Source organism: Oryctolagus cuniculus, chromosome 8 (genome assembly GCF_964237555.1).
Source record: "Oryctolagus cuniculus chromosome 8, mOryCun1.1, whole genome shotgun sequence".
In the NCBI taxonomy this organism is placed as follows: domain Eukaryota; kingdom Metazoa; phylum Chordata; class Mammalia; order Lagomorpha; family Leporidae; genus Oryctolagus; species Oryctolagus cuniculus.
The window spans coordinates 52,451,919-52,461,926 of NC_091439.1; the positions used below are offsets into that span (position 1 = coordinate 52,451,919).

The following is a 10,008-nucleotide window of genomic DNA, read 5'->3' on the forward strand; positions in this document are numbered from 1 at the left end:
CAGTTCCTATAAAACGAGGCGACAGACCCTCAGCTAAGGCTTCTTTCTCTTGCCCTTCTTGCACGCGTCTTGCTTACACTGAATTTGCAGCAGCAATCTCCGAGGACGCCGCGATCCCTCCCTGCGCGCCCACCGACGCGCTCCCAAGAGCTCTGGGTTCTGCCTCTGCGGAAAGGCAGCCACGTTGACAGGAAGGTGGGCGTGAGCGTGGCGGGGAGGAGGAGGGCCGCCGCGCGACTCAGAACAAGTTTCTTCCGAAGTCCAGGAGCCCGTCAGCTCTTTTTTCTCTTTGAAAAGCGGCAGGATCGGGAGGACGGGCCCCATGTCCCTACAACGCCCCCCAGCGCGGAGCAGGGGTCACGGAGATGTCAGCGCAGCCCCCTAGCTGACGCGAGCCACCGCAGCGTCCGTCTGCGCGCTGCCACCCAGGCTAGGGGCCTCCTTACTGATCTCCCTCCCCCTCCTGAAACTGGGTTAATCCAAAGGGAAACCTGCGTGCAGCCCAGGCCCGCAGTGTGCCGAGGGAGTTCCTTCCAGCCCGAACGTAGGAGTTGCTCGCTCCTCCAAAAGCCCGTCAACGGCTGCCCCACCCGACCTCCTCTTCCACGAAACCCCTCTCTGAATCCTCAAGGTCCTGTCCCTTCTTTCTCCCACGTCAGTTTCTCGGGAACTCGAACACGCTCGCCCACGCAGTGCTCACAGCTCGCCACCCACGCCCCACACCTCTTGGCTCCGCAACCCGAATGAATGCATTTTTTTTTTAATCGTCTACTATTTGATACAGCCTCTAAGAGGCTTTGCCAAGGGACTCCCGCCCGGCATCACCACAGGGCTAACAGCTTTCCCCGGGATTCTGACCCCCATTAACTAATTCCTCGGCTCCCATCGCCCGGGAGCTGCGATGCCCGGGAGTGCGCGCGCCTGGACGGGGCGGGGGGGGGCGGGGAACTGCGGTGGCCGCGAGGACTGAGGCGGGGGCGGGAGCCGGGGGTCCCCCCCAATCCGCCCCTAGCGCCCGGGCCCCTAATGAGCTGCTGAAAGGGAGCGAGCTCCAGTGCGCGTGGCTCGCAGGCCTCCCGGAGTCCGGGGCGCCCTGATTGGCCAGCTGCGCCTCGCGACCTCCATTCATTAATAAATTAGCGGCACGCTCCAGCCGAGCGCGAGCCACCAATCACAATGGACAGCGGCGGCGACAACAGCCGCAGCTTGAGCCGCGGCCGCCGCCACGGCTTCGGCAGCTCGGGCCGCAGCCTGGCGCTCCAACAGGAGCTTTAGAACCATTTTATGCTGATTAGATAAAGGGGGGACCGGGAGGCGGGGGTAGGAGGAGGAGGATGGATGGCCGGGCCAGGGAAGGGGGGGGGGGGGAGGCGGTGAAGAAAGAGAAAGAAATGAATGATGATAATGCAATGAAAAGAATAAGCCCAGGGAGGGAGAAAGCGGGACAGAAGGGGGGCCGGGGCAGGGGGGCGAGGGGGCGGCGGCGGGGGTGTGTGTGTGGTGGGGGCCCGGGGGCAGATCTGATTGTTTTCCTGGTGGTATATAAGGGGTTTTAAGGAGAGTCGTGTGCCAGACACGCAGCCACTGAACCACAAGCAGCTTCGCTTTAACTGGAGTGCCTGGGAGTCGCGTGCCAGGAGCCGCACGGCCAAGGACTGACTGACAGACAGACACGCACCGCCACCACAACACACGAGACTCGGGCGGGCCGCCGCCGCCGCCGGGCTCTTGGCAAAGTCGCAGGTCCGAGAGGTCCCCCGCGGAGCCAGCCGCACCGCCGTAGCGCTAAGCCGGCTGCTTTCAGGAGGGGTCGAAGGACGCCGCGCCGCGCTCCCGGCTGCGCCAAAGTCACCTTTACGCGGAGGCGCATTCTGAGTCCGACGAAGTAAGTACCCACGCCGGGGCTCCCAGCTTGGCAGGCTGCTCCCCGCACGCAGTCGGACCACGCCCGCACGCGCTGGCGGCGCCCAGGCGCCGAGGGCTGCGGTCCCTCGCCCAGGGCTGGAGCTCAGCAGTCAGCGCCGCCCGCGGCTTGCGTGATCCTGGGGGCGCTCCTGACCTTGTAGAGCACTTGCCGGGTCCCCTCCTACAGCTCCCCTGCTACGGTGCCTGCGGAGCCGGACTTTGCGGGTGCGCGCGGGGGCACGCCCTGTGGCACGGAGAACGTAACTCCACTTCTGTATTTACATCTCATTTGCCTCTTCCTCCCCGCCTCATCTCTCCCGCAGCATGTTCGTCAAAACCGAGGCCTTGGAGTTTAAGGAGGAGGAGGACGTGCTGGTGCTGCTCGGCTCGGCGTCTCCTGCTTCGGCTGCCCTGACCCCGCTGTCGTCCAGCGCAGATGAGGAAGAAGAGGAGGAGCTGGGCGCGGCGGGAGGGGCGCGTCGGCCGCGTGGGGCCGAGGCGGGACAGGGGGCGCGGGGCGGCTCGGCGGCGGGTGCAGGGGGCTGCCGGCCCGCGCGGCTGCTTGGGCTGGTACACGAATGCAAGCGGCGTCCCTCCCGGGCGCGGGCTGTCTCCCGCGGCGCCAAAACTGCCGAGACGGTGCAGCGCATCAAGAAGACACGCAGACTGAAGGCCAACAACCGCGAGCGCAACCGCATGCACAACCTCAATGCCGCGCTGGACGCGCTGCGCGAGGTGCTCCCCACGTTCCCCGAGGACGCCAAGCTAACCAAGATCGAGACCTTGCGCTTCGCTCACAACTACATCTGGGCGCTCACCGAGACCTTGCGCCTGGCCGATCACTGCGGAGGCGGTGGCGGCGGCGGCGGCCTGCCGGGGGCGCTCTTCTCCGAGGCTGTGCTGCTGAGCCCGGGAGGCGCTAGCGCCGCGCTGAGCTGCGGCCCCGACAGCCCGTCGCCCGCCTCCACGTGGAGTTGCACCAACAGCCCCGCGCCGTCCTCCGCCGCCTCCTCCAGCTCCACTTCCCCCTACAGCTGCACTTTATCGCCCGCCAGCCCGGCCGGGTCAGACATGGACTACTGGCAGCCCCCACCTCCCGACAAGCACCGCTATGCGCCTCACCTCCCCATGGCCAGGGATTGTATCTAGAGCTGCCATCTCTACCCGCGCCGGGCCTTACGGGCTCGCGTTGCTTGTCCCCCACCAAGTCCTCCTCCCCACCTCCCCTGCGTGCGGGCTCCACGCCCTGGAAGCCACCCCCACCTCGCCTAGAGGTTGCGATCCTTGGTTATGGATCTCCTTCCTTCTGACGGGCTCCGGTTTAGTGAAGGGCCGAGGGAGCTTTGCCGTCAGAGGATGGGGGTCTGGGGTTGGCGCCTGTTGAGATTGAAAATGCGCTGTGCAGAGAGGTGCTGGCGCACCTGCCTAGCGCGCGGCGGGCGGACGCCGCTCCCGGTTCTCAGCCACGCCGCCGCAGAGGACTGGGCTCTGTGCGTGTGAAGCTCCCAGGGGGAAGGCAACTGGTTCTTGTGATCTCTTCACCTTTGCTTCCACATAGAGATGTTAATGTCGAGTAGAAAGAAACGTATCTTAGCATCTGAATGATTTCACCGGTAATAATATTATCCACAGATTTGCAATGGCTGGCATCTGCTTTCTTCCCATTGCTGTCTGCAGGCTGTGGGAATTTCACCTGTCAAACCAAACTTTCCCTCTCTGATGTGCACTTTGTTCTGCTTCCCATATTCGTCACAATGCCTATTGTCCCGTCTTTCTCTCTCCTTTCTCTTCACCATTTTGCCATCTGTCTCTTATGATTTATAAGGGGGGGAAGCTCGTTTTGTTAGAGGGCCAGGTTAGAAGTCATTGTATAATTTGTAGGCTTTGTAATGATTGAATACAAGCGTGGAAATTTAGGCTGAACTCTCTATCAAAAGGAGAAATGTGGAGAAAAAGGGAAAAATCAGGAGGGAGGATTGCTTCATGCATTATTTATCTCGACCTTTTAGGGAGAAGGAACTCCCCCATTCTTTTAAGAGATTAAAAATAAATCAACAGTCTGAAAACCTAAGCAGACACGGAGTATTATCTGGATCAGCCACACACGTGTTCCTTTCTATTTATTATAAAGAAAATTTTCATGGGAAAAGTATGTATTTTTTGTATATTCTACAGAGTTTATTCTAGTATGTATTTACATCTTGCAGAACAAGAAAATTGTTCTTGTGATTAAACTATAAATAAAGTATCTAATTTTCATAAGTGTTGGGTATTGTATTCTAATCTCTTGTTTCTGTAGTTATTAGATGCAGGAGGAGTTATGTTTTTCTGAAATGATCCCAGTGTCAAATAGAGTCCTTGTATTTTGGGGGACTGTTTGTGTATATAATTTCACTAAGGAATAAGATTCAAGCCACTAGCACTGAAATAACTCTCAATAAAAACACGCACTCCGTTTTAAAGAAATCAGTTTCTAAGCAGACAAGCTGAGCAAAAAGGGGGGGGGGCAGAAGAATTACAATGCCAATTAAGTCATGACAAGCTCTAAAGTTCAGAAAACCTTGATTTTTAAAAAGTAGTAAAGTTGAAGTTTCTTGTGTAGAAATTTGGTTCTCTCACTTAACTACTTTTGGCTTCATTTACTATCTGTAAATTAAAGGAACTAAACAGTGGTCTCTAAGAGCTTCAAGCTATAACAATATTTGTGACACAACTGTTTGTAAATTCATTATTGGAAACTGAATTTGTAGTAATATTTTAAAAAGCTAGCTCATTTGAAAAGCAAACTCCTCAATAAAAGAAAATATTCAGAATGTGCTAGAAGTTTCAAAATCTGTAGTGGCGCTGTTTCTCCATCTTTATAGAATTAATTACATAGTCAAAACTTCTCCAAAGAGGGAGCAGAATGGTTTAATTTGCTCCATAATCTCCAAAGCAAAAATTAATGAACTTTGATTGGCTTTTGGTCAAAAATGACCAGTGAAAGTTGATCACATTCTAGTTTTAAGCCTTTTGGGTAGAGTGTCAATGAGAATAAAAGTTAAAAGAGATCAGGCTAGGTAAAGAAAAAAAGTGGGTTGTTCATACACACACACACACACACATCATAAATGTCGTATCTGCTTCCTGTTTAGGCTAAATCTTCACTCCTCTGCATAAAACAATGATAATTTCTCCTGAGATGTCTATCTGAAATTCCTCCTCCCCCTCACCATTTAGAACATATTTAGTGTTTTTTGTTTGTTTGTTTTTGACAGGCAGAGTTAGACAGTGAGAGAGAGAGACAGAGAGAAAGGTCTTCCTTCTTCCGTTGGTTCAACCCCCAAGTGGCCACTACAGCTGGCGCGCTGCACCGATCTGAAGCCAGGAGCCAGGTGCTTCCTCCTGGTCTCCCATGTGGGTGCAGGGCCTAAGGACCTGGGTCATCCTCCATGTTTTTAATAACTCCATTTTTATCAAAGGAAGAACCAAGCTGAGATTTTTTTTATTAGTTTTCATAGCTGTACTAAAGGCAAAACTGTTGGAGATTCCGTCTAACGTAAAACTGTGTTACTCTCAGCTGCTCCTCAATCATCTGATGAAGCAAGAAAGTGAGATTTCTCTGGTGCGTGTGCACATGCCTAGAAACACTAGAGTTACTGCATCTGGTGTACAAAAATCAAGCCAACAAAGAAAAACAAATTACAGTGCAAGAGTCTGAAAATACTAGTTTTATTGTGAAATAGCATCTTGCTCTGATGATAATACTTGGGATACATTGTACTTCTTCTAGAAACTTTGGACAAAGAAATAGTTCAGGGAGCCAGAGTTGTGGCACAGTGCATTAAGACGCAGGATACTATATCAGGTTGCCAGAGTCCCATCTGCTCCACTTCTGATCCAGCTCTCTTCTTGTGTGCTGGGAAAGCAGCAGAAGATGGCCCAAGTGCCTAGGCCCCTGCACATGCATGGGAGACCCAGAAGAAGCTCCTGGCTCCTGGCTTCAGTCTGGCCTAGCCTTGGCCATTGTGGCCATTTGGGAGGTGAGCCAGCAGAGGAAACATCCCCTCCCCCTTCTCCAACACCCACTCCACCTTCCAAATGAAATAAAGAAATTAAGGTTTTAAAAAAGAAAGAGTTCATGGCAAGAAACAGCTGCTTTTCCAAAACTATGAGAAACCTCAATTGGTGAAGTGATCCCATGAAGAGGTGCCCCTAATGGCTTAGCTGGAGAGGCAGGAATGGAGAGGTAGCTTTGGGTAAAGGTAATCCAGATGACAACCCTCCACCTGGGAAGCAGCTGGTCCACACAGCTTCTGCAGACCCACAGACTGCAGACTGCAGGGAGGCCCCACCCCCAGCAGCAGCAGCTCATAGGGGTGGGTGGGGGGCTTCCTTCTGCCTCCCACAGCTGCCACTCAGGATTTCCTTTCCCCATCTAGAGCACACCTTATTTCACAACAAATTACTACACTTTTATTATTATTATTTAATGGAGTCTATTACTATTAAGAATGATGTTTCTGGGGCCGGCGCTGTGGCCTATCAGGGAAAGCCCCGCCTGCAGTGCCCGCATCCCACATGAGCGGGGGTTCGAGCTCCGGCTGCTCTACTTCGGATCCAGATCTCTGGGAAAGCAGTGGAAGATGGCCCAAGTCCTTGGGCCCCTGTACTCGCATGGGAGACCCGGAAGAAGCTCCTGGCTCCAGATCGGCGCATCTCCGGACATTGCGGCCATCTGGGGAGATGGAAGATTCATATTCTCTCTCTCTCTCTGCCTCTGCCTCTCTGTAACTCTGCCCTTCAAATAAATAAATCTTTAAAAAAAAATAGAATGATGTTTCTTCCTGTCTCGCTTAGCTGGCCGTTCTTCTTCCCCTGCCCAGTCGTCCCCTCGCGTCTCCTTGACGGGGTCGGAGCCGCTGCTTCTGCACTAGGGGACAAAGTCGCTGTTCTATTTTGCCCCTGTCCCGCCCCACATTGTGGCCGCGCTGTGAGGAGCTGGGTAAGCCTGCATCACGCAGGCTGCGGGCCTCGGGGCCACGCTTCTGTTCCTGGCGGCTGATGAGAGAAGTCTCAAACAATGCTGCGGAGATTTTCCTCCGGTGACAGACCACACCGCCAGGGGCGCCAGATGGTTCCAGCGCGCCATCACCCCCGCGCGGAGAGGCGCGAAGGTGGATCCTCTTCTCCTCTTTGGGGAGTCGCTTCCCGGGCGCCGGGGTTCCGGCGCTGGTTGTATTTACTTGTTCTGAAGTGTCCAGGCATTGTGACAGCGCATACCAGATTCCAAGGGCATCCAAGGGCCAAGACGGGAGAGAACAAGCGGAGAGAGGGACCCAGCCCCAGCCGCAGCTCAGGGGCTCCGCCGCACGTGGGCAAGAACCGGGTGGGCGCCCTCCGCGGCTGAGCCCTACCGTGCTCAGGCTGAAGCCAGGCCACTGGAAGGCTCCGGAGGCTTTGGCCCCAGATGGCCTTTCCCAGAGCCTGGTCTGATGACCCACGGAAGAGCGTCCAAGCCTAAGGCCGGCTTCAGCGACGCCCACCCGCCTGTCCGCCTGGGGTGGCGGGGCTCCCGACTGGGGAAGGGCCAGGCAGGCGAGGCCCAGAGCTGCTGCGCTCCCACCCGCTCAGTGCACCTCCTGCATCGCTCGGCCTTGGGAGGGTTGACTTCTGGGCACCGACACCTGGAACCGTTTGAAAGAGTCTCCTCCTCCCGCTCAGCTAGCGCCTCCCTGCAGCCGCTTCGGGCTCCCAGGCGAGCTTTGAATGTATTAATTAAATAAAGCGGGCAGCTCTTGAATCGCGCCAGTACAGGGCACTCCCGGGAGCGTGAAAGTCCTGGCCTCCGAATCCGCAAAAGAAATGTGTGAAAAGAAAATTAGTGAAATTGGGTTAGCCCAATAAAACGTGAGGGCTCCAGCACCCCTCCTCCCTTCCCGCTCCCCCAGCCCGGGGCTAGAAGGGCTATCTGGTCTGATCTATTGTTGCCCACCCTGGCAGGGGGTTCATTGTGTGATAAATAATTCCCCCTCAATTTTCTTTTATTCTTAAAAAAAAAAAAAAAAAACCCGAGTATTTGCATAATCAGTGCTTTGAAGTGGCCAGAAATCCAGGGTTTGGTCTCCCCAAGTCTGCTATTGGTCGCGAAGCAACAAAGCTAAACGCAGATCTTTCTCTACTCTGACAGTGTGTGGGGCAGACCGTCAGCAGCAGCGGCCTCCTTCTTAAAGGATCCACTTTAATGATTAAACTTAAGGAATGCCCAAAAGGCGGGGCTGGGGGGAGTGGGGGGTGACGGATGAGGGTTCTCAACCCCGTTGCAATTCTCCCCGTCCTCCAGGGCTCATTGTTCTCAGCAGTTTCTTTTCCAGGGCGCTGGGGGTGCGGGTTGGGGGTGCGCCGCCCCGTGTGGCTCCGAGCTGTGATCCGCAGGAGACCCTCGGAGGACCAGGGGCTAGGTCGGCAGCAACCGTCTTTCTCGCCCTGGACCGGTATTTCTTCTCCAGGTTTATGCAATCGACATGGCCTTGGTCTTACGGAAGACGCTGCAGCGGGTCGCTTTTTGGTCCCGGAGGGTGGAGGTTCCCAGCTTCGTGGCAGTTTCAGACGGTCCGGGACAAGGGAGAGGAGCAAAGAAATTCAGTCATCCGGAAAGCAGAATGCGAAAGCCAGCGTGGCGGGCGCTGTTCTTCCCCCGTGCAAGGTGGTGTGAGTTGACAGCACCGTGTGGGAAAGGATCCTGATGGTGTGTGCACGCCAACAAATGACTCCCCCCACCACCCGCCACCATAGGCGCCGGGGGCGGGGGAGGGAGGGCGAGGCTCTGCTCTCGCTCTCCTTGGCAGCTTCTCCAGCGGTTCAGGGAGCCAAGAGGGAAATGCCAACTTGGATTCCCGACTAAGGATACCAGGAGAAGGGCCAGACCTCCCTGAGCGCCCGCACGGGCGCCGGCTTGGCGCTCCAGCCCTGGCAGGTGTCACCTGCTGGAGGGGTGCTCGTGGTCTCCAGGATCAGAATGGGAAAGGAGCGAGACGCTCCAAGCACCCTCGAGTCAGGGGCTCCTCCCTAGCACGCACTCACCGAGATGACGGGGTGGGGCCATATTTCAGGACTCCCATTAACTTTTGGATGCAAATCTCCAGTCAGCAGTCTCATCGATTCTCTTTCTACTTATTTATCGCTCTCTTTCCCTCTCCAAGGCTGTAGCACCTTTCTTACAAAACAGAAGTGGTGTGTTTCTGAAGGAATGAAAAGGATCTGGGCTTTACAGTTCTTTCCAATGGAAACGTACTTTGAGGTTCAATGTTGGGGACTGTGTTGCAGATTCGTGTGGCTTGGAAGATATAAGACTGCATGTTAAATTTCGGGGCTGTAAGAAATTAGGAGGTGATAAGTTAAGGTTACCTCCAGGGACACATCTCCAAGAGAAGGCAGTTTGGACTGTAGCTGGCCTAGAAAAGATCCCATAGGAGACTGTATCCCTTCTGATGGGTCTTAATGAACTTCGGACACCCAGAAGTGTCACCAATGGCTTTCTCCATTTCTCCTTCTTGTCTAATGATTCCATCATCACCTTTCATTTGTCCATCTGCACTCAGATTTTCACTTCCACTTTCCTCCCTTCGGCTTTATAGCTTGAGGCATTCCTGGAAACATTAAATGATGGAGCAAAGAACCAGGGCTTCTCGCCCATTTTATTTTTTTGGTGGAAACAAATAAAAGTGCTGAAGTCCCTGCAAAAATCGAAACAGAGAGAACTGGGGACTGGTTTCCATGGCAGCAGCTTGCAATAAAGCCTAATTCCATGCGACAAAGAGGTCATCTTCCTTTTCAAATGTGTTTATGATCCCTTTGTGTATTGTATTTTGGTATAAAAGCTCCACTGCACTTTCAGAGCTCCACGGGCAGCTCTGTGACTCTCAAGGGGGTTTATTGCCTCCTTGGCATAAGAATAGCCAAAAGAAGCCACACTAGTGCCAGTGTGACAGAAGAGTAAGGCCACAGGCTTGCCATTGCTTCCTCTCTCAAATACACCAATTTGCTGTGTACCAAAGCGATCAAAAATGAAGACTTGTGGGATAATTTAAATTTAATTTGTTCCTCTCCCCCATCATCCTCTAT

General features: G+C 54.4%; 1 protein-coding gene across 1 annotated transcript; it reads left to right on the top strand.

Annotated features, from left to right (window-relative positions):
* The first annotated feature begins 940 nt into the window (after window positions 1–940).
* On the top strand, window positions 941–4,070 carry NEUROG2 (neurogenin 2). Its single transcript, XM_002717014.5, has 2 exons — window positions 941–1,885; window positions 2,229–4,070. The coding sequence occupies exon 2, from the start codon at window positions 2,230–2,232 to the stop codon at window positions 3,052–3,054; it is 825 nt and encodes a 274-aa protein (XP_002717060.1). The 5' UTR covers window positions 941–1,885; window position 2,229; the 3' UTR covers window positions 3,055–4,070.
* Window positions 4,071–10,008: the final 5,938 nt, after the last annotated feature.

Excerpts from the sequence above, each read along its gene's own strand:
- NEUROG2 (XM_002717014.5), top strand. The coding sequence starts at position 2,230 with ATGTTCGTCAAAACCGAGGCCTTGGAGTTTAAGGAGGAGGAGGACGTG.